Here is a 24,961-nt window from a genome sequence, read left to right as displayed (position 1 = left end):
TCTAAAAAGTGGAGAAAGAACTAAACAATTTTTTTTTTTGTAATAAGATATATTCTAAAGTTTCTTATCATCTCTTTTACTATTTATCTAAAGTTGCTTATAATCAGAGGTCCACTTTAAGAACTAAAAATCTGCATTCCTTTAGCTGTTCATGCTTTACAAACAGTACTTGTAAAATCAGAAGACATGATTACTTAATATGGATTGTGGCACTGATCATTGGTTACAATTGTGCATACATTGCCTTGATAATACTGTACTATTCGAGTGACAAGAGATAAGCAACACAACTGTTGATGAGGAATTCCCCCATTCTCATGCCGTGAAAATATGAAGCATCTTGTTCATTGCACAAAGAAATAAAATGTAAAAAATAATTCACTTTTTTGATACTATACGTTATTATCTCCCCATATCATGGCACAATTTTCCCTAGGTCATTGGGCAACAGGCAGCACACACGTCGGCCTATGGCTAACATGTCTGTAAAATGCAACATTTTAATTACCAGCAGAAAAAAAAAAAAAAGAAATCCCACTTACGGTTGCAGCTTTTGGTATGCGACCAGTCATAAGTTGAAACAGGGTTTGTAAAGGGTCATTGACAGCCAAAGTACTAGTAAACCTAAAAACAGCAACAAAAACATCATTGTCACTAAATTATAAGCCTTGCTGGAAAGGAAATGGGATGCGATAGAGCATGCTGTGAGGCTTGGCCTATTTGCAACTAATGTTTGATCAATTCACTACCCGGAATGTTATGTTTATTTAATAATTTTCTGTACAGTCAAAGCCCAATAAATTACGTTCTCTCCAAGTAATGACTGACCTCCTCCAAGTAGATTCCTTACAAGTAATCACCATCTTACTCTACTTCCCCTCTTGTCTAATTATGAGAATTTCCTACCATCCTCTCTGCGGGACAATCTAATCCCTTCCCCTTTTGCTGCTATTAAATTGCCATTCATAATAACACTTTCCTGTCTGTGGCTGTTAGTAAGATAAGGATGATAACAGATCGCAGAAGAGTGCATTTACCTTGCCATTACCCAGCTGTAGGTCCGTGAATCCATCTTGCTGGAGAGAAACAAAGCGTGTCCCCAAAGCTGGCTTTTCATCGCCCAGTCAAGAGCCTCCTTAATAACAATAATACAACATGACATATGAGCAAAGACAACACAAAATGTTGTAAGAAATAAACAGATACAAAGACAGCGAGAAAGAAGATTTATATGAGAAGTATTGGAAACCTGGCTTTTAAGGTTCTTAGACTATAGATAGATAGATAGATAGATAGATATATTTGGGATGTTGTGAAGTGCTGAAAAAAAATAAGCATTTTTCTTTAAGAGATGAAGCTTGGAATAAGGGCTTGTTCACACCACGATTCAACCCTCTGTTGCACATATACATTGGCAGCCTGTCAAAATTGGCTTCTGATGTATATGAGCAGGGAGAGCCACAGGCTCCACTTATTTCAGTGGCCAGAATGTACTCAGCTATTAACTACATTCTGGCAATTTCCTGCACGTACATTTGCTTTTGTTCAGATTTTAAAGAGTGGTTTGCTGTGTTCTTAAAGGGGTACTCCAGTGGAAAAAAAAAATTCTAATAAACTGGTGCCAAACAGTTAAACAGATTTATAAATTTATTCTATTTAAAAATCTTAATCTCTCCAGTACTTATCAGCTGCTGTATACTACAGAGGAAGTTGAGTTGTTTCTGCCTGACCACAGTGCTCTCTGCTGACACCTCTGTCCATGTTAGGAACTGTCTGGAGCAGTAGAGGTTTGCTATGGGGATTTGCTCCTACTCTGCACAGTTCCTGATACAGACATAGGTGTCTGCAGAGAGCACTGTGTTCACAGAGAAGAACAACACAACTTCCTCTGTAGTATACAGTAGCTGTTTTTTTTTTTTTATAGAAGTAATTTACAAATCTGTTTAACTTTCTCGAGCCAGTTGATATGAATTTTTTTTTTTTACAATGGAGTACCTCTTTATGTAAAAACATGTGCACGTGTAGGCAGTGACTTGAATGTAGTCTCTAACTTTTTGATGGGTCAGAGCTGTTTTAGCGACACTGGGGGACCTACACGACATAAGACATGGGTTTTCATGTTATGGCTGAGTAATGTATATTCTGTAATATGTAATGTCATTTTATGACTCTATACATTTTTTGCATCATAAGTGCAATGTATGGAAGGTTTTTGTGATCTGATCAAGGAGGAGGTTTGACTGCTCTCTAGAACAGCACTTGGCTCTTCCTGCTGAACCCTTCCGGTCCCCACATTCTAAGACAAACTGCTCAACCAATCACCGACTGAGGCAGAATATCGCTGCAGCCGATGATTGACTAAGCTGTCGTCACTGCCGAGACCAATTTGTCTTAGAAGGTAGGGGCTGGAGCGTTCAGAGGGAATAGTCAGTTACCGTTCTGGAGAACGTGGTCAGACACTAATTCCGTATCCTGTGGATAGGGATTAAGTTTTGAAAAGCTGCAATACCTCTTTAAGCACTGAAAAGAACCAAACAAAGGTTAACCAACCCTGAAAACTAATAGGCATAAAAGGCTAAATCAAAGGCTTATATGTATGTGTCTCCAACTGAAAATTTGATGGTAGTAAACAAGATGTAAAGATTATCAGAGTCTTCTTAGCAGCAGAGAGAAATCAGAGGCCATAGCAGAAAGAAGAAACAGGAACCCTGAAAAGTACAGAATATTGAATTGAGTATCAAGATCATTATGATGAAGTCAAGAAGGTAAAGTCTACAACGTAAAGTGGACAACTTGCTTTTTTACGACCAAAGTAGAGTAACTTAGTGAATTTTTCCACGGCCCGTGTAGACATTTCCTCAGTAGATGGGACCTCTCCAGTGAGAAGGTCCATTTGTGCACCATCAGGAATAAGAGGAGGTTCATCTAGAGAGATGAGCTCACTGTACTCTTGCTCTTTTCGGTATCGCTCCCGCTTGCAGTCTTGGAGTAACAGATCAGCCAGATCAGTTCCGGCGATACACTACAGAAAGAACAATCATGTAAAATAACAAGGTCATCGGTTAAATAATAACTGTGTATACTATGTTCTAAAGAAAACACCCTTTTTGAGTTAGCTGTTAAAGGGGTACTCCGTCCCTAGACATCTTATCCCCTATCCAAAGGATCTCTGTGCAGCACTCAGCATTTGTTTAGAATGCAGGCTGCTGGGGTCATGACGTCACAGCCACGCCCTTTGTGATGTCAAACCACACCCCCCTCAATGCAAGTCTATGGGAGGGGGCATGGAGGCCACCATGACCCCCCGCCACCCACTCCAATCGTTCGGAACAAAATGTTCCGAATGCTGGGCAGCGGAGAACCCCTTTACATTTTTGGCTACTTTCTGGTACAAGAATACATGCAAAAGTTTTTTTTTTTTTTTACAAGATTGCCAAATGCAGATGAATAAAACCAAAGCAGAAGTTAAAGTGTCAACTTTTAAGATACCCAAAGGCTTATGCCAGCCATACAAATTAGATAGCTGTCCAACATGTGTTTGACTGACATCAAGCTGTCCCATCTCTCTCCTTAAACATGCATTTTGGACTTGGCTTCCCAGGTAAGGGAATAAGACACTGTCAGAGTTCTCTGGCAGCAGAGACTGATGTCTTCTGTCTGGGGACACTTGAGGTGCTGTCGTACACATTACAATGTTGCTGCCCTAGATATATTATGTTTGGCCAACTGTAGAACAGAAAGATCTGCCAATTGTATAATGTCTATTGTGACATACTTTAGCCCTGGGTATCCACCCTCAGGGAAAAAAAAATACACTGGTCGGCTTAATCCTAGTCAATTTATTTGTATTTTCTCCTAAACATAGCAATGTTAGAAGCCAATACACAAAGAGCTAAATGATAAAATTCTGGCTGCCTACAGGCACCACTGGAGGGAGCTTTTAATCTTAGTGATATTATTGGATTCAATAGATAAACCATATAAAGTAAGCTCCTAAATTTAGTGGTGTCTACAGTATAGAAAAGAAGGGCAGCTCACAAATGCTATAGATAGAAAAGCAGTTTGCAAATTGTGTACAAGTGTGTAAAGAAAGCAAAAAAGACTCTAGTCTAAACCCATAGGGGGCAATTTATCAAAACCTGTCCAGAGGAAAAGTTGTTAAGTTGTCCATAGCTACCAATCAGATCGCTTCTTTTATTATTCAGAGGCCTTTTCAAAAAATGAAAGAAGTGATCTGATTGGTTGCAATTGGTAACTCAGCAACTTTTCCTCTGGACAGGTTTTGATATATCTCCCCCCATGATAGACCTCACATCCAGCATGTATAACTGGGAATGAGGACACACCAACATAAGAAAAATCTAAAACTAGAAGCAGGCTGCAAACTGTATATCAAATGGTCTGAAAATGAATGGGGGAATAAAGATTGTCGACCCAAACTTAGTGCAACACTTTTAACTCAAGGTTACCACTAACTTTTTCCATTTCAAAGGTGCCCATAGCTTTTCCCTATGTTGAATGGCAGCCTGCCACCAGTTCTCAGTTCTTTTCTGCCCAAACTGCGGACAGCATACAACTGGTGAAGGCAATGCACACTATAATTTACTTTGAAACGCCTAGATGTTTCAGAGAAATCATGGTTTAAAATTCTGCAGGGACCGGGTAACTATTTGGGGGGCTGTCCTGGTGGCTGCTCTCCGCCCTGAATGCCCCATATGATGTGTATCACGAGAAATGTTTCAGTCAACGCTAGCAGGGTGGAAAGCAGCCACCAGGACCTGCCCTGATGACTAGATTCTGGGTCCTTGCAACATTTTTAGACGCCTGGGCGTTTCAGACTAAATCATAGTGTGATGGCATCATGCTGTCTGCACTGGTTTTATGCTGCCCACAGTTTGGGCAGTATAAAACTGGTGACAGGTTCCCTTTAAAGGGGTACTCCACTGCACCAGTGCTCGGAACATTTTGTTCCGAACACTGGGTGCAGGCTCCGGCCATGCCCTTGTGACACCACACCATGCCCCCTCAATGCAAGTCTAAAGGAGGAGGCGTGGCAGCCGCCATGCCCCCTCCCATAGACTTGCATTAAGGGAGAGTGTGGCGTAATGTCACGAGGCGCATGGCCATGACGTCACAATCCCCACAGCCCACACCCACATTGTTCGAGCAACAACCACAGCCCACACCCAGTGTTCGGAACCAAGTGTTCCGAATGCTAAGGCAGTGGAGTACCCCTTTAAGGTCCATATCAAAACCCCAGTGAAACTGGGCAAAAAGTAGATGTTTTAAATAATGATCCTTCTTAACGAATTGTAGGTATACAGCAGATAACTAACCGATGGAAATAATTCTTTAAACAATGAAAATATATCTATATATCCAGAATACTAGATGCAAGTTTCCTTATTCTTTGGTTTCTTTTATATCACACTGATATTTCCAGTTATGTACATTATCTTAAGCTGCCTCCTTCCTGTCTACAGTTTCAGTGTATTTACCAGTATAAATTGTTAAAGTGTATAAAGTTTTAAAATTGACTGCCTGGGGACAGGTGTTGGAAATCCACGAGCCACCAGACCCTTTAAACATTAACTAAAAACAAAGAAATGGTTGGCTAAATTCTCCCCATCTCTTCACACTATCATACAAACCAAGCAATTAATTACAACAAACTAGGACTCTTGGCTGGAAACCACATGCATAAAAGCAATCTGCATAATGTTAATTAAGGAAAACCATATTTACATAATATATGATCGACTGTGCTATAAATGTATGTTGAAACTGCACTCCATGGATGTTGCAAAGTGGCATTTGTTCAGTGCTAATGCAAGGCAGATTTGTAGTGTTGTCTTCCACATACCCCATTTTGCCGACACATCTGCAACAGCACCTGCCATAGCAAAGCATTGTTGCGGCTCCTTGCACCCTGCGAGCGCAGGCACTGGCTCACGTTCTGCTGGCAATAGTTCATTACGTCTACTTTATGTAAATCCTCCCTGTAGGATGCCAAGACAGAGGGGAGAAATATTAGTCCACAGAGTATAACTCCATTTCCGATTTATCTTATTCGAATAAAGACAGTCTAAGACTATATATTGTAAAGATCTTAAAGAAGCGCCCAGATATGCTAGAGATGTATTTCATGCCTACTATTTATTAACATTTATTTGTTCAGTTTATGTAGGCCATTGTATTTCTCCTTTGTTTTATACATGTTAAGTGTATTAACACGTACAGCATCCTGCGCAGATTTGAAGCTGCAGATTTTATGCTTTGTTCAGTCATTTATTTAGCATTTTACCTCTGCAGCATAAAAATCTGCAGCTCCAAATCCTGCACATCAAATATGCACAGGATACTTTACGTGTAAATAGACCCTAAGGGTTATTTATATGTAAGACTTAGCTGACACAAAAAAAAATGTATTATTATTATTATATATTTTTTTATTCTTTATTTAAAGAAGATGAGCAGTACAGAGACAAGAAAAAAAAAAAACTGCCAAGTCACAAAAATAGTCATCCAAAAAGGAACCATGAACAAAGTAATAGCATGAATAAAATAACAATGACAACCAATAAAAAAAATTCAATAAGCAACGTAAAACAAGTGTATGACCAGAAGGGCACCATCCGGCTTGCTGCACATCTCTAGATTAATCAGGGGTAAGAAAACGCCATAATCCCACACTCTATTCACACGGGTCTATTCACACGGCAGAATTCTGCTTAAAATGAAAGCCCAATACACTTCTATGGGATTCCACACTCCCGCAAGCGAAAATTCCGAAGTGTCAATGGGAGTGCGGAATCCCATAGAAGTGTACTGGGCGTTCATTTGAGGCGGAATTACGCCAGCAGAATTCTGCTGGCAGAAATTCCGCCATGTGAATAGACCTTAAGGAAAATAAGGTGAGAAAAAAAAGGAGGGGAGAAGAGGGATATGGGAAATAGGGTAGATAGCAAGAAGAAAAAGAAGAAAGAGGAACAGGAGGCAGGGTTTGAGGCAGGGGGTGGAAGAGGCCCAATAAGGGGTGTACTTAAAGGGGTATTCCATGATTTTTTTTTATTTGACTATGCTACAGGGGCTATAAAGTTAGTGTAGTTCATAATATAGTGTCTGGTTTTCTCACAATTCTTCTGTGATTTTCACCCCACTATTTATTTTTACCAGCATACAAAATGACTGTTGTGTCAGATTTTTCCCAGCTTGCAATGTGGCCAAGACCTGACTCACTAGTCAGCTGATGACAGGGAGCCTGTCTGCTTCAATGGGTGGAGGGATCAATCTGCAACTAATGCAACAGCTGTAGGCACCCTGATTGAAAATCACAGCTCATTTATGTTTCAATGAGTGGGGTGGCTGATGTGTGGAAGGGAGGAAAATGGAATTGTGGGATTTGTAGTCAAAAAAACATAAGTCAAACAGGAAATACCAGTTCACAAAAAGCTAGCCACAGTGTTATGGTAATCTCATGACATAGCCATTTAGCCCCAAGACAAGCTCAGATCCTTCCTAAGCATGTCTATTACTGTCTGCCAGGTACGTACTAAAATCCCCTTATGGTGGATAACCCCTTTAACAGAAGTCATTATGCCCAGGATGAAGTATCAAGAAAGCCATCAAGACAAACCATCAAGATGCAGGGGAGAAGCCCCTGTGTAGTAGGGTTTGGTAGTCTGGGGAGCCCTGAATCTCAGTCCAACAATACCATGTCCTGAATAAGGAATCATAAGAATCATGCAATGATGTAGTAAGATCTTCCCTAATTTTAATGTAAGCCAAAGGGGCTTCAGTTTTTTTCCACAACAGTGGAATCCAATCCCTAGCAGCCAAGATTAGGTGACAGAGAAGAGAACGTTTGTAGACCTTGGTGCTGATCCCACAGCGATGGAGAAGGAACACAGCAGGATCCAAATCAATGGAAAGGTCAGTATTGCACTGCAGATCAGAACAGTGTCAGGAGAGGGCAGGGTTTCTTGTAGTTCTGGCCACAATATGGCAAAGTTTTAACCAAAGTTTTAACAAAAAACTGGCAGTGGCAGGATGTGTTGGGTTCCCTGGAAACAGGTCCATCACATGACTCCGAGTTGTTCTGTAAAATTTTTTTTTTTGCTTTTGTCCCCAGGCCATCTAAGAAAATGCAAACCCTTTAAGGCTGGGTTCACACTACGTTTTTGCCATACTGTTTTCAATCCGTTTTTCGAAAGAAAACCGTATGGCAAAAAAACGGATGGAACAGTATGGAAAAAAGTAAACCGTATGCGTTTTTAAACAGTGCATAGTGCACAGTGCACAGTGCATAGTGCATAGTGAAAGTATTCGGCCCCCTTGAACTTTTCAACCTTTTCACATTTCAGGCTTCAAACGTAAATATATAAAACTGTAATTTTTTGTGAAGAATAAACAACAAGTGGGACACAATCATGAAGTAGAATGAAATTTATTGGATATTTCAAACTTTTTTAACAAATAAAAAATGAAAAATTGGGCGTGCAAAATTATTCAGCCCCTTTACTTTACGTGCAGCAAACTCTCTCCAGAAGTTCAGTGAGGATCTCTGAATGATCCAATGTTGACCTAAATGACTAATGATGGTAAATAGAATCCAACTGTGTTTAATAAAGTCTCCGTATAAATGCACCTGCACTGTGATAGTCTCAGAGGTGCGTTAAAAGTGCAGAAAGCATCATGAAGAACAAGGAACACACCAGGCAGGTCTGAGATACTGTTGTGGAGAAGTTTAAAGCCGGATTTGGATAAAAAAAAAGATTTCCCAAGCTTTAAACATCCCAAGGAGCACTGTGCAAGCAATAAGATTGGAATGGAAGGAGTATCAGACCACTGCAAATCTACAAAGACCTGGCCGCCCCTCTAAACTTTCAGCTCATACAAGGAGAAGACTGATCAGAGATACAGCGAAGAGGCCCATGATCACTCTGGATGAACTGCAGAGATCTACAGCTGAGGTGGGAGACTCTGTCCATAGGACAACAATCAGTCGTATACTGCACTAATCTGGCCTTTATGGAAGAGTGGCAAGAAGAAAGCCATTTCGTAAATGGCTAATACACAATGCTATGTTTGTCGTAAAAGCAACACAGCTCATCACCCTGAACACACCATCCCCACTGTCAAACATGGTGTTGGCAGCATCATGGTTTGGGCCTGCTTTTCTTCAGCAGGGACAGGGAAGATGGTTAAAATTGATGGGAAGATGGATGGAGCCAAATACAGGACCATTCTGGAAGAAAACCTGATGGAGTCTGCGAAAGACCTGAGACTGGGACAGAGATTTTTCTTCCAACAAGACAATGATCCAAAACATAAAGCAAAATCTACAATGGAATGGTTCACAAATGAACATATCCAGGTGTTAGTATGGCCAAGAAAAAGTCCAGACCTGAATCCAATTAAGAATCTGTGGAAAGAACTGAAAACTGCTGTTCACAAACGCTCTCCATCCAACCTCACTGAGCTCGAGCTGTTTTGTAAGGAGAAATGGGCAAAAATGTTAGTCTCTGGACGTGCAAAACTGATAGAGACATACCTCATGCGCCTTACAGCTGTAATCGCAGCAAAAGGTGGCGCTACATAGTATTAACTTAAGGGGGCTGAATAATTTTGCACGCCCAATTTTTCAGTTTTTATTTGTTAAAAAAAAGTTTGAAATATCCAATAAATTTTGAATTCACTTCATGATTGTGTCCCACTTGTTGTTGATTCTTTACAAAAAATTACAGTTTTATATCTTTATGTTTGAAGCCTGAACTGTGGCAAAAGGTCAAAAAGTTCAAGGGGGACGAATACTTTCACTATGCACTATATATATATATATATATATATATATATATATATATATATATTGCACTTTATTATTCCCTCTCTACAGGACTTTTAAGAGCAAAGGTTTGCATGCTCATAGAGATCAGTGCAGTATGATTGTACTGCACTTTTCTCTGCTATCTGTGCTCTATTGGTAGAGCCTGAGGGGTATCTGTAGCCAGGGAAGGCTAGGTAAGACCTCCAACTGCCTGATCAGTATATCGTACAACAAACAAGACACCCAATCTATACCACTGCACCCCCAATGACAGATGTAACTGTCATTTAGATGCAGCTTTAAACTTTGAAAGTGGCATCCAAATGGCAAATAGCCAGCCGCATCGTTCGTTGAGTACAGGCTATTAGCATTGACCTCCAGCTAATGGAATCAGCTAGGGGGCCGTCGAGCATGCTGCAGGCTCAGGTCAGGAGCCAGCATCCTACATTCTTAATTGTCCCATGACGTCTATACAAGTCATCAGTTGTTAAGGGGTTAAAAGGAACTTTGAAAATGCACTCCAATCTGTAGCCATCATGTTATAGATCGGGGGGAGCTGAGAAAATTTAAGAGGAATTTGGAAGAACTTGTCATTTATCCATGTAAATTTCTGCTCATTCTGGGCCAAGTAATTAAGTGGATGGTCCTACTAAGAGATGACTTATAGAGCATATATGTAAAGAGAGCTGTCAGTCCCTCATTAGGACCACCACCCGACTACTTAGTAGCAGATGTACATAAATAAACTTTTCCTGCAAAACTATATATCCATCTGCTCAGCTACTACTGCTCTATAAGATGATGTCTACGGACGGAAGTGCATCATTTTCAACATGACAGGTTCCCATTAGGAATCAGGGTGCCTCCAGCCGTTTCCTACTCCAAGAGCCTCCAGCTTCTGTATGTATACAGTCATGGCCGTAAATGTTGGCACCCCAGAAAATTTTCAAGAAAATGAAGTATATCTCACAGAAAAGGATTGCAGTAACACATGTTTTGCTATACACGTTTATTCCCTTTGTGTGTATTGGAACTAAACCAAAAAAAGGGAGGAAAAAAGCTAATTTGACATAATTTCACACCAAACTCCAAAAATGGGCTGGACAAAATTATTGGCACCCTTAACTTAATATTTGGTTGCACACCCTTTGGAAAAAATAACTGAAATCAGTGGCTTCCTATAACCCTCAATAAGCTTCTTACACCTCTCAGCTGGAATGTTGGACCACTCTTCCTTTGCAAACTGCTCCAGGTCTCTTTTATTGAAAGGGCGACTTTTCCCAACAGCAATTTTAAGATCTCTCCACAGGTGTTCAATGGAATTTAGATCTGGACTCATTGCTGGCCACTTCAGAACTCTCCAGCACTTTGTTGCCATCTATTTCTGGGTGCTTTTTGACATATGTTTGGGGTCATTGTCCTGCTGAAAGACCCAAGATCTCGGACGCAAACCTAGCTTTCTAACACTGGGCTGTACAGTGCGACCCAAAATCCATTAGTAATCCTCAGGTTTCATGTTGCCTTGCACACATTCAAGGCACCCAGTGCCAGAGGCAGCAAAACAACCCCAAAACATCATTGAACCTCCATCATATTTCACTGTAGGTACTATATTCTTTACTTTGTAGGCGTCATTCCATTTTCGGTAAACAGTAGAATGATGTGCTTTACCAAAAACCTCTATCTTGGCCTCATCTGTCCACAAGACGCTTTCCCAGAAGGATTTTGGCTTACTTAAGTTAAAGGGGTTCATCCGGTGCTTACACATCTTATCCCCTATCCAAAGGATAGGGGATAAGATGCTTGATCGCAGGAGTCCCGCAGCTGGGGACGCCCGTGATCATGCACGCGGCAGCCCGTTTGTAATCAGTTCCCGGAGCGTGTTCGTTCCGGGTCTGACTACGGGCGACTACAGGGCCGGCGGCGTGTGACGTCACGCTCTGCCCCTCAATGCAAGCCTACGGAAGAGGGCGTGATAGCTATCACGCCCCCTCCTGTAGGCTTCAATTAAGGGGCGGAGCGTGACGTCACACAGGGTGGAGACATGACGTCACACGCCGCCGACCCTGTAGTCGCCCGTAATCAGACCCGGAGCGAACACGCTCTGGGGACTGATTACAAATGGGGTGCATGATCACGGGTGTCCCCAGCTGCGGGACCCCCGCGATCAAGCGTCTTATCCCCTATCCTTTGGATAGGGGATAAGATGTGTAAGCACCGGAGAACCCCTTTAATTTTAGCAAAATGTAGTCTTGCTTTTTTATGTCTCTGTGTCAGCAATGGGGTCCTCCTGGGTCTCCTGACATAGCGTTTCATTTCATTTAAATGTCGATGGATAGTTCGCACTGACACGGATGCTTCCTGAGCCTGCAGGACAGCTTGAATATCTTTGGAACTTGTTTGGGGCTGCTTATCCACCATCCGGACTATCCTGTGTTGACACCTTTAATCAATTTTTCTCTTCCGTCCATGCCCAGGGAGATTAACTACAGTGCCATGGGTTGCAAACCTCTTGATAATGTTGCGAACTGTGGACAAAGGTCTCTGGAGATGGACATGTAACCTTGAGATTGCTGATATTTTTCCACAATTTTGGTTCTCAAGTCAGAACAGTTCTCTTCTCCTCTTTCTGTTGTCCATGCTTAGTGTGGCACACACAGACACACAATGCAAAAGACTAAGTGAACTTCTCTCCTTTTTATCTGCTTTCAGGTGTGATTTTTATGTTGCCCACACCTGTTACTTGCCCCAGGTGAGTTTAAAGGAGCATCACATGCTTTAAAAAAAATCTTATTTTTCCACAATTTTTAGAGGGTACCAATAATTTTGTCCCAACCATTTTTGGAGTTTGGTTTGACATTATGTCCAAATAGCTTTTTTTCCTCCCTTTTTTGGTTTAGTTCCAATACACAGAAAGGGAATAAACATGTATATAGCAAAACATGTGTTACTGCAATCCTTTTATGTGAGAAATACTTAATTTTCTTGAAAAAATTCAGGGGTGCCAACATTTACGGCCATGACTGTAACTTCCAAATGATATTTATATAAAAATATTTGGCCCATATTTTTCTTATATGTCGACAAAAAAAGAATTGGATTAAATCAACCCTAACCCACCCACATATGCGAGGGTGTTTTTTTATTTTTTTCATACATGGAACTTCCGTTATATATTCTAATGGCATTAATATCAGGCTGCAGAGATTGCTTGAGACTCTTAAACATTCTGCTGGCTATGAAGCAGGCAGGTTGAGAGAATACCTAGTGCAGGGGTCAGGATATGAGGAAGGGATATGAGGATAAGAGCCTACTGCCTATGAGAGTGTTTCCCAACAAGGGTGTCTCCAGCAATTGCACAACTACAACTTCCAGCATGCATTGTTTTTCAGGCCTCAAAAAAATATGTATTGCAAAAATGATGTCTGAAGGATGTTTCTGGGGCGGAAATTCAGATTCCAGTATCCACAGAAAGAATAGACTTGTCTATTCTTTCTGCAGAGTCAGCAAAGAAATGCATTGCCGTCTAAGAGCAGTCCTATCACCAGCTGGTTAGTCACTCATGCACAATTTTTCACCTGTGTGAACCCAGCCTTAAATGGGCACTGTCATTAAAAAAAAAATTGTTATTGCACTCCTTATGTTAAATAAAAAAATCTTTCTTATGTACTTTAAAAAAAAAAAAGTTTTCTATGTTTTATTTGTGCTTAAAAAAGCTGCTACTGGGTGTCTTCCTACTTATCCAGAGCACATTTCTCCCCCATCTTCTTGCACAGACTTTGCACTCCTGCTGGCCTGGCAGAAGTCAAAATTTAGGAAATGCAGTCTGAAGTGCTGAGGGTGGTGTGGGCAACCTTAGCCAATCATAGCTTATCTCACACTGAACTGCTCTGGACTGTGTGTAGCAGAGTCAGGGAGGAAGTTCTCCCCTGTATGGCTTCAGATGATGTCACGCCTGCTGGGTAACGCCCCTTCCCAATCTGTGAATCTGACTGAGACTGAGCAGAAAATACAGAGCAATATCAAGGTAGAAAGCTAAAAAAAATATAAAAATAAAGGCAGGGGGTGGTTTATCATGATAGGGTAGTGAACTGTGAGGATTATAAAATTTAACAAGATCATGACAGGTACTCTTTAAGAGGAAACAGATCAGGATATGTTCCATGCTGTAGTCAGGTCCCCTTTAAGAAGGATTTTTTAACTAAAGTGTAAATATATGTTAGAAATGTTCTACAACAACAAAAACACTGGAAATATTCATAGATGATAAATAAGCCTTTCGAACAGCTTAAGACGGGAAAGAGTCACATTTTCCCTACAACGCACTGAGATGTGCAAACAAAGTGGTTGCTGACAATTTCCCTTTTCGAAAATGCTGAAAGCGCATCTTTGAAAATTTCAAAAGGTAATCATTTTTTTCACGAGGATTAAGGATATGGGTCCAATTATCTTTACAAAGTTCCATATTCTTTTTTCGCTTTATTGTAGATTACCTGCCGGCTTTTCACGGCTCTGGACATCGTAAACGGTTTTGTATGTATTGAGTAGTAATACTTCTGTTATGGACTTGCTTTGTTCTTTTGGGGACAGAGGCGGGTGTGCACATTGTTTACTATGTTTTCAATTTCTTTGACTTTATTTTTATAATTTAACATAATTGTGTGCAGCATTTTTGTATTACCAGGGTCACATCCCTATTACTATGCCTTCTGTTGTTTTTTTGTTTTTCGTTCTTTGCAGCATATTTGGTCTGTCATTGTTTTGTCGCTATTGAGATAAATGTAATTAGAGCACATTTACAATCTCATTTTGCATATTCATCCATTTGTTACGGTTTTGTCTCTAATTTTAATTTTATGTATTCATTATTTACTGGATAAGTGTTAAAAACTGATCTGGTTCCATGCCAGTATTACATTGTCAGGAATGTTTTATGGTCAGAGGATCAGAGACGTGCAGAGTGTTGTTACAAAGAGATGATGATAATGATAATATAATGTACAAAATGAACGGAACACATGGAGACGCCGTTTTCTCTTATAGACGTTCATTATTTCATTGAACATTGAAGGAAAATTGCATAATAAATAAACTGCAACTACTTGTGAACTAGACTTAAATTTCTGTACTGTTGTATCGATAACCAGAAACTGCTTAGTGTAATAAATATCCACAAACTAAAAAAAATATAATTTTTAAAAGCACCTAACAAGTAAGAAGTAATACGCAGACTGCTTCATGGTTCAGCTTTCTTATACTGCACTAGAATAACTGAGTTCTTGCAAATTATGCCTATTTATTCCTTCCTTGATATTGCGCTGCTGTGCGCAATGGAGGCAGAGAGCCGAATCATCAAGCTTCTCTGCCTCCTCAATATTCACTGCCCGGCTTGCTCTGTGATGAATATGCAAATGTCTTCACTTTCATGTCATTAGTGTGACGTGAGAGCCTGCCAGAAGTGAGCGCTCCACTTAATGAGCAGAGTGCAGGTGCCACTGCCTGGCTCCACCAGAGCACTCACCCTGACAGGCTGACATTAGCATATTCATCATGGGAGCGGGCAGAGAATATTAAGGAGAAAGGGGAGCTCGGTAAGCCGACTCCCCGCCTTCATTGCGCACCGCAGCACAGTACCAAGGAATGAACAGGCATAACTCTGCAGGAACTACACCTATTAATGTAAGTAACCCTACTTCTTAGAGCTGGTCACCCGCACTATAACTCAATATATTTGGAGTAGTGTGGGTGAACAGGCTGTCAGTTTCTCTGTAAATGAGCACTGTCGTTTAAAACAATTTCCCTCCATTTCATAACCTATGTGATTCCTAAATGACCCAAAAATTACTTATTTTCCCCAAAAAAACTTGTGTTTATGTTGCTTCACTGCAATCTGTTGTCCGCTGTCTTTTTTCAGAGAAAATCTTCATTTAGCGTCTTGCAAACCCAGTGCACCAGTGACCCCTTCTACCCCTTCACACGCCACATACTGTACTGTGTAAATCATATCTTAGTACAGTGTCAGGCTGTTTTGTCTAATGCACTTTTACTAGCACTATTTCATGACATGTAGAGTAGAGTAAGTGCTGTCCTGTGATTGGTCAGACAAGTAAGGGAAAAAACTGCCTGCAATAGTACTGCTGACAAATTGTCCAGCTCTGGTCCCACTCAATGAAATGAAGAGAGTGGAGAGGACTTCATTGGCTTAATAACGGCAGTGATAGCAATAAATCACCTTGTCACCATGCTAAAGGGTTACCCAAACAAAACCATACAGGAATATAAAAATAACACTTGTACCTGATGAAATAATGCTTTCTAAATATTAGAAGTTTGTATTTTTTCTGGCACAATTTTTGTATTCGGATCTGGTTAATGGTGTCAGGATGATATAAAAGCTGCTCTTTACTCCATAAATATTGCTGGCTCTCATACATTAAAGTGTACCTGTCGTTTCAAAAGATTTTTATAAACCTGCAAGGTTTTCTTAGAGCCAGCAATATTTATGGAGTAAAGAGCAGCTTTTATATCATTCTGACACCATTAACCAGATCTGAATACAAAAATAAATTGTGCAAGAACAAAATATAAACTTTAATATTAACAAGTCGTTATTCCATCAGTTGCCATACACAGTGAGACAATCCAGGATTTCCCAGAAGCACCTCTTATCTCTGAGTCCACACTGACACAGGCTATGTATCTAAGGAAGATTCCATTTACATGAACGTCTCTAGGAAACAAACCTACAGGGAGCAGAGCAAAGGGATCATCGGCAGACATCACGAGTGCGGAGATATTTGTGACATTTAGACAAAATTTTATTATTCTCCTTGATGCATATTCAAGTAAAAAATCACTCTTTTTCTTAGTATATATTTAATAACCTGGTTTCAAAGGGTTTCTGTATTTTTTCATTCATACATCTGTACTAACTGAGCACTAAATGCCCTCATCATACTTCAGTCCCCTTGAACCCTTGCTGATACAGCATGTGGGTGGGATGAACATAGAGGTCACCCCATCCCCTTAATACAAGTGGCATGAACCTACTGAGGGTGTCTTACTTAGACCCTAGACATCTTATCCCCTATACAAGGGATAGGGGCTAAGATGTCTGATCGCGGGACTCCTGCCGCTGGGGACCCCCCATGATCTCGGATGTGGCACCCCAGACATCCGGTGCAACTTTCCTCTGTGCCAGCTGACAGGCGATGCAGGGCAGAGGCTCGTGATGTCACTGTCACGAGCGTGGTGCGGCCGTGACGTCACGAGCCTCCGGAGCTGCATCCGACGCTCTATACGAACGCCGGGTGCAGCAGGGAAATCACAGGGGTCCCTAGCAGCAGGACCCCCGTGATCAGACATCTTATTCCCTATCCTTTGAATAGGGGATAAGATGTCTAGGGGTAGAGTACCCCTTTAACAGACCAGCTGGAAAGTCATGGCACTCTGTTTTACAATTGGCAGGAGGAGAGCCTGCGCAGATGCCAAGACTTTGAGGTGCCCCATAACCCCTTCTGTTCATTCCTATTTTAGAGTTACACATCCAGAAGATCTTCCAATGTATTTTTCCAACAGTATGCTGCAACATGCCTCACTGTATAGTCATACAGTAGGATACATAGCTAATAGGCTCCTATTGTACAACATATATCCTACGGTATATCTTTATATGGAATAGTGTAGTCTCTTGCGCTAATCTGTAATGTAAAAAAGTTAAAAGTAAGCCAAATCGTACAGGCCCATTGCATTCTCTAAGTATGCTCTATTGGATTACGCTAGGAGAAGGGTGGCCTATGGATGCATTTAGTGTATAACCTGGGAACCTTCCCCAAAGCATACACTAAATGTAATACTAAAATGTATTGTGAACACAGTCTAACATGCCCTATATTTGTCAAGCAAAAGATGAGGTAGACAGGAGGCACACATATCCCTAGAATAAGCCTGTGTATGAAGTTCCAGAATCAGAAGATGGAAGACATTTAAAGTGTACCTGTCAGATCAGGTATATGTTACTCAGTACCTCATTCTCATCATGTACTGTAATGTTTTTATGTGTATATCACCCACATTTCACAAAAAAAAATTGCATATTACAGCTGCTCAATGTCTTTTTCATCTTGTCAAAGGGAGGGGGCATGTCCCTCTCTTGCCTCTGTGATGACTCCTCCCCTCCCTCACTCTGCTGACTCACTGCTAGCGGGAGCCTGGCAGCCCTGCTCTGTAACCCTTTCCTCTCTGGATTTATGCTGTATACACACACAGATACACACACAAAGACACATACAATGATTATTGGAGATTGCCTGTACTCTTCCACCAAAGACAATAATGTACGTGTATAACTTAGATCTTCCTATGTCATTCAAGTGTATCATCCTTAGGCAGTACTGTAATGCTGGGTAGTTTTGGAATAGTTGGAGGTACAGTGTTTGGATAACTCCTTTTTACAGCAGTGTTGCCTTCAGCTGTGTGCCTACAGCTTTTGCAAAACTACAACTCCCAGCAAAAGACATCCATTGACTGTCCAGGCATGCTTGTAGTTTTGCAACAGATGGAGGCACATGTTTTGTAAAACTCTGTGTTACAGCAGAGTTGATGTAGGCTGTGTTCCTCCTGTAGACTTGTCCATCAGCCATTTCGTGTCCATGACCCTTGGACATGCTCATGCTGCTGTGGGACTCATCAGTGTCTCAGGAGGTATGGGGACCCCTAGTGGTGGGATTTTCAAAAGCAGTTTTCTTTAATAAACTATGATTTTTTTTTAAAGAAGTATAATAGAAAAATAGTTTTGCCATGATGTACAACATATAAAAAGTTTTTATATCAGACAGTGCCCATTTATGTACATGGGACCTCCTTTATGTACAGAGATCAGTAGAGATGAGATTTGTCCTGAATCAAAAATGTTCTGAATTTTTTTAATCTAAACTTCTGAGATTTGTTTGGACAGATCTCTCAAAATGGTGTCCGCAACTACTAGCCCTTCACAGCCTTGCATCTCATGCATTGTCTATCATGCCCCATACTGTACTGCTTCCCCTAAAATATAAAAAATATAAAACCTAGGAGACCTCAGAGTGCTATACATGACTCTTCAGGGACACTTTCCATTCAACTGAAACTGGTGTCTGATTCGAACAAATAGGAATGTTCTTATGTCTAGTAATGGGCTTTCAGGTTAGTGGACTGAACATAGTCAGCTAGTGACTACATTCTGGACAAAAGTACGGCTGAAAAAGCACAGCATATCACAGTAAGAGTCCAACTAAATGAATGTGTACAGTATGTGTGGGAAATGGGCCAAACATAGTCATTAGAGATGAGCGAACTTACAGTAAATTCGATTCGTCGCAAACTTCTCGGCTCGGCAGTTGATGGCTTTTCCTGCGTAAATTAGTTCAGGCTTCAGGTGCTCCGGTGGGCTGGAAAAGGTGGATACATTCCTAGGAAAGAGTCTCCTAGGACTGTATCCACCTTTTCCAGCCCACCGGAGCACCGGAAAGCTGAACTCATTCATGCAGGAAAATTCATCAACTGCTGAGCTGAGAAGTTCGTGACGAATCGAATTTACTGTAAGTTCGCTTATCTCTAATAGTCATTAGTTGACTATATTTGGGAAAATTAACTAATTCCAGTACTACCTCTGTTGGCATATTTACTTGACATGTATCGAACATATACCATCAATGAGCTGGCTAAACACAATCTGAATCCAGCCTAAGTCTATTACAGGTTTTTCCGTACAGTAAAAACAATACATTCTCTGCAGTTATATACCTCTGCACAGGACCTGGAAATCTTCTCATCTCCTCCTGTTCTGAAGTATCATGAAGCAGAACCTAGATACAAAGCACAGAAGGTGTAATCAAGGCCCAATTCATTATAATTGAAAGGTAATTCATGAACCGAAAAACCTAAGAAAAATCTATTCCGACAAGTGGAGCTTTATATAAAATACAGGTAGAGAATCTGTCACTTGTGTTTTTTCAGCGTTTTTTTTTTTTCTATGGATGGTAATTATAACATATTGATTGGATCAGGTGGAGGTTGGGGGGATTGCTTGAAAGCTGGGACCCCCCCCCCCATCCCAAAGAACAGGTGGGTGGTAAATGAGCCACTTACAGTGAAAATAATGACAAACACAGAGTGAACACTTTGCTGTTTCCATACCTCGGGGAACAAGCATCTGTAACCAATGTTCTCAAAATCATTAGGGCCCTTACGGGTATATATAGGGCAGTGGTCTTCAACCTGCGGACCTCCAGATGTTGCAAAACTACAACTCCCAGCATGCCCGGACAGCCAACGGCTGTCCGGGCATGCTGGGAGTTGTAGTTTTGCAACATCTGGAGGTCCGCAGGTTGAAGACTACTGATATAGGGTATATTCACACGGCAACATTTTTGCGTAATGTCTGCACAGAATATCCGCACGGACATTCCGCTGCAGCAGAGTCCCAATGATTTCAATGAGACCCTGCTGCGCTGTTCACACGGCAGAATTTCAGATGTTTTTGCCGCGGAAATTCAGATTGCGGCGTCCACATAAAGAATAGACTATTCTTTCTGTGGATTCCGTTAGGAATGCTTTGCCGTCTATTAGAAGCCATCTATGGATTAGTCAAATGTGCGGAATGTCCGCACATTTTCCGTCGTGTGAACCCAGCCTTACTGTTATGTCCGGCAATTTCTTCCAATATGACAAGAGCAGGGCCGGCTCTGCCTACAAGCAAAATAGGCAGCCGCCTAGAGCGCACTCTTGATGGGGGCGTCGCTCTGTCTGCAGCAATAAAGTTAGCCAGCATCTGAAGCACCCGCCCATCCAGTTAAGCCCCGCCACCCCAGTAGTGAGGTGATTACATAAGGAAGAGTTTGTTGCAGTGTGTCATCCTAGTAGTAAGGAGATTACATGAGGAGGAGGTTTGTTACATTGTGTCACCCTAGTAGTATGGATATTACATGGGGTGAGGGTTTGTTACAGTGTGTCACCCCAGCCAATGGGCGGGGTCAAGGGACGGCAAAAATGAGCTTTTGCCTAGGATGGCAAATATCCTTGCACCAGGCCTGGGCAAGAATGTCTACGATGTACAAACATGGAAGTTTAATCTAAAAGTATTTACAGTATGTGAATGTATCTGTATGTATTTAAAAAACAATCATATGTATGTATTTAGGTTTGTTTGTATGAATATATAGAAACAAACAAACATGTTTTTGTTACATTGCACAAGCTAACCATGACACAATTCTCATCAGATCATGCAGAACTGTGAATGCAGCTCCGGAAGAGAATGGATTATTAAAGGGGTACTCCGGCGCTAAGACATCTTATCCCCTATCCAAAGGATAGGGTATAAGATGCCTGATCGCGGGTGTCCCGCCGCTGGGACCCCCGTGATCTTCCACGCCGCACCCCATTAGAATCAGTCCCGGAGCGTGTTCGCTCCAGGTCTGATTAGTGGCGATCACGGGGACGGAGCATAGTGACGTCACGGCTCCGCCCCCCGTGTGACATCATGATCCGCCCCCTCAATGCAAGGCTATGGGAGGGGGCGTGACAGCTGTCACGCCCCTCCAATAGACTTGCATTGAGGGGGCAGAGCGTGACGTAACACGGGGCGGAGCCGTCACTATGCTCCGTCCTCGTGGTCGAGATGGACTCAACCCGAGGACCTCCAGCAGTTCCGAAAGCCGCTAAAGGTGGGTGCTGCATGGTAGATCCCGGGGGTCTCCAGCAGCGGGACCCCGGCGATCTGACATCTTATCCCCTATCCTTTAGATAGGGGATAAGATGTCTTAGTGCCGGAGTACCCCTTTAAAGGGGTTATCCAGGAAAAAACTTTTTTTTATATATCAACTGGCTCCAGAAAGTTAAACAGATTTGTAAACTACTTCTATTAAAAAATCTTAATCCTTTCAGTACTTATGAGCTTCTGAAGTTGAGTTGTTCTTTTCTGTATAAGTGTTCTCTGATGACACATGTCTCGGGAACCGCCCAGTTTAGAAGCAAATACCTATAGCAAACCTCTTCTACTCTGTGCAGTTCCCGAGACAAGCAGAGATGTCAGCAGAGAGCACTGTTGCCAGACAGAAAACAACAACTCAACTTCAGCAGCTGATAATTATTGAAAGGATTAAGATTTTTTAATAGAAGTAATTTACAAATCTGTTTAACTATCTGGAGCCAGTTCATATATAAAAATATTATTTTTTTCCTGGAATACCCCTTTAAATACCTAATGGTACAAGATAAATGATAAAATGTATTGTAAAGTAGTTCACCTTTATTATGCAGATTTTGCCTATTAGAAATCTGCTAAATAGTGTTCTATGGAGTCAAACCCGTTTATACTCTACATAAAAACACTGAACAATACGCAGTAAGAGCAGGCATTAGAATAATGTGTCAGTATGACCTTTGTGTCTTACCATGAGAGGTTAAGTACAGACAGGTTATGTTTAATGAGGTGTGAAGGAATTATATACCATTGTGGGTGTTTTTTCCTAGTATTGCATTTACACAAACATTCTGGAAACAACGAGAGATGTGAAGTTTGAATAATGTAAATAACAATTTGCAGTAATAACAGTAATAAACAGGGAGAAAAAGAGATATCAGAACAAATAAAACAATGCAGATCCTTGCAGCAGTGTTTTCCAAACAGTGTGTCTCCAGCTGTTGTAAAACTACAACTCCCAGCATGGCAGGACAGCCAAAGACATCACTGTTTGGAAAACCCTACCTTACAAATTGTATATATGAAACACTAGACTCCAGGCATGTCCTTTTAAATCAACTGGGCCAGAAAGTTAAACAGATTTGTAAATTACTTCTATTAATAAATCTTAATCCTTCCAGTACTTATGAGATGCAGTATACTCCACAGGAAGTTCTTTTCTTTTTGAATTTCTTTTCTGTCTGACCACTGTGCTCTCTGCTGACACCTCTGTCCATGTCAGGAACTGTCCAGAGCAGGATAGGTTTGCTATAGGGATTTGCTACTACTCTGGGCAGTTCCTGACATGGACAGAGGTGTCAGCAGAGAGCACTGTGGTCAGAAAGAAAATAAATTCAAAAAGAAAAGAACTTCCTCTGTAGTATACAGCAGCTGATAAGTACTGGAAGGATTAAGATATTTAAATAGAAGTCATGTGCAAATCTGTTTAACTTTCTGGCACCAATTGATAAAAAAAAAAAAAAATGTTTTCCTTGTAAGTTCTATAATATAACTCAGCTATTTTTACGCCTTCACTGCTTATTGTCCAGTGTTGTTTATACGCACTCTACATAGTTCCCAAAGGTTAATGGGAGTTGTGTGAATAGCATGCGAACTAGCAACCGCAAGCTACACTATTTCCTTGAATGCCCCTTTTTCAGCTATTTATTTTTAAAAAACGTCACCAAATAAATAATTTGGCGACTTATTAAAGGGGTACTGCGACGGAAAACATTTTTTTTAAATCAACTGGTGCCAGAAAGTTAAACAGTTTTTTGAATTACTTCTATATAAAAATCTTAATCCTTCCAGTACTTATCAGCTGCTGTATGCTCCAGAGGAAGTTGAGTAGTTATTTTCTGTCTGACCACAGTGCTCTTTGCGGACACCTCTGTCCCTGTCAAGAACTATCCAGTAATACTAGACAGAAAAATAAAAAGCAGAGCTTCCCATAGAGTAGTAACGTTTTAGATGAAGCAGGTCACGTAGTGGGGAGTTACTGCTCACCTGGGTAGGTTGTGTTAGGAAAAACACAACAACTTTTAAGAGCAGAAGGATAAGTCCTGATGGTGGTGCTGCCTCCCGGGTGATCGGTGTGGCAGAGAATCCAGACCAATGATAACAATGCGGGAACTGAAGGGAGAAGATGCCGGGTTCTCAGGCGCAATCCACTAGCTGTGATATGCAGCAGTCATGCAAGAGGTTAATAATAAAACTGGTTTATTTGCCAAACAAAAAAACGCGTTTCGAGGTATAGCAACCTCTTTTTCTATGTGAGCATGGCATAACAGCAAGCAGAGGTATGTATCATTTAAAACAAAAAGGGCGCCAAGCTTCATGGTGACATCTGTGGGAGTGCATCAAGGGGATGTAATCCAAAATCACTGGTTTGGATGCACTGGTGGACGTGAGGCCTCGACTTATAAACATACCGTAATGGTATACAATACAAGTGGTATAACATGGAAAATGAGAACACATACATAATGACAGTAATAATCAAAAAAGTAACAATCATTAAATGATACATATATAAAAACTACATGTATATATAAGAAATGAACACTGCATATAAACTTACCTGCTCCGCTCAGTTCTGGGTGAACAGTAGGTAACAGATAGGGAATAGTTCAAAGGACGCAGGATGCGCAAAGATCTACTAAAGGTCCCAGCGTGCGGCGCTGCTGTTGGAGTTCGATTCACAGTGCTAGACATGGCAAAGGGACACAGATATCAGTAAAAGGGTCCCGGCGTGCCTGGTGGGGGAGTGGATAGAATCATGTGAGTATGGAGATGACGACTATAGGTCCCAGCAAGCCCGCTCCTGGTACCGATGGGCTTGGCGCATCCGTGTAGGGCTCAAATATGAGAGTTTAGTCAGCGTGGTAAGTGATGATGTAGAAAGGGCCAGTGATAGGGGGGGGGGGTGAGGATAAAGCTCAATATAAGCTCTGATTGAATTAATATGTATGGGAAGTGATGAATGAATGACCGGGACACACTATGCTGGAGTAGTGAGTGGCAGGTTGAGGGATGGGATGCCAATACTGGGTGCCACATTATATGTCTGGGGATATATATGAATACGGGGATTGAGGGTTGGGGACACACCTGGTTGGGAGGCTGCTTGGGATGGTATCTGTATGATTTAACTAATGGACTCAAGCCATGACCAAATTCATGGTGGCCATGGCCAATGACTGAGATATGGTCAGTCTGTAATAAAGCAAATGGTAAATAGGGTAGGGGGAACAGAGGATGAGAGCGAGGGGCTGGTGGTTGATAAGGTGAGTACAATAGATGTTATCCAGACATTCATTGAGCCCAAGGTGGCTCATTGTGTTGATTCTGAAGATCCGAAAAGTCTCCCTTTTATTGAGCTTGTTGAACCTGTCCTCATTGTCTTCTGGGAT

The 24,961-nt window shown here is 41.3% G+C and overlaps 1 protein-coding gene across 9 annotated transcripts in view; it reads right to left on the bottom strand.

Annotated features, from left to right (window-relative positions):
• The window catches only part of SEC16B (SEC16 homolog B, endoplasmic reticulum export factor), a 293,732-nt gene that overhangs the window by 176,230 nt on the left and 92,541 nt on the right, over positions 1-24,961 (bottom strand). For all 9 annotated transcript variants that reach the window (XR_008846564.1, XR_008846565.1, XM_056531981.1 and 6 more), the window contains 5 exons: positions 19,610-19,671; positions 5,864-5,999; positions 2,798-3,022; positions 1,038-1,135; positions 543-624 (listed from right to left, as the gene is read on the bottom strand). Coding sequence is in view for 7 of the 9 variants with exons in the window: in XM_056531981.1 (XP_056387956.1) it covers positions 543-624; positions 1,038-1,135; positions 2,798-3,022; positions 5,864-5,999; positions 19,610-19,671 (603 nt within the window). In the remaining 2 variants the exon portion in view is untranslated. The remainder of the gene's footprint in view (positions 1-542; positions 625-1,037; positions 1,136-2,797; positions 3,023-5,863; positions 6,000-19,609; positions 19,672-24,961) is intronic.

The sequence above is a fragment of the Hyla sarda genome, chromosome 7 (genome assembly GCF_029499605.1).
Source record: "Hyla sarda isolate aHylSar1 chromosome 7, aHylSar1.hap1, whole genome shotgun sequence".
Classification (NCBI taxonomy): domain Eukaryota; kingdom Metazoa; phylum Chordata; class Amphibia; order Anura; family Hylidae; genus Hyla; species Hyla sarda.
Note: the sequence above shows the minus strand (reverse complement) of the source record. Positions and strands in the feature narration are given on the sequence as shown.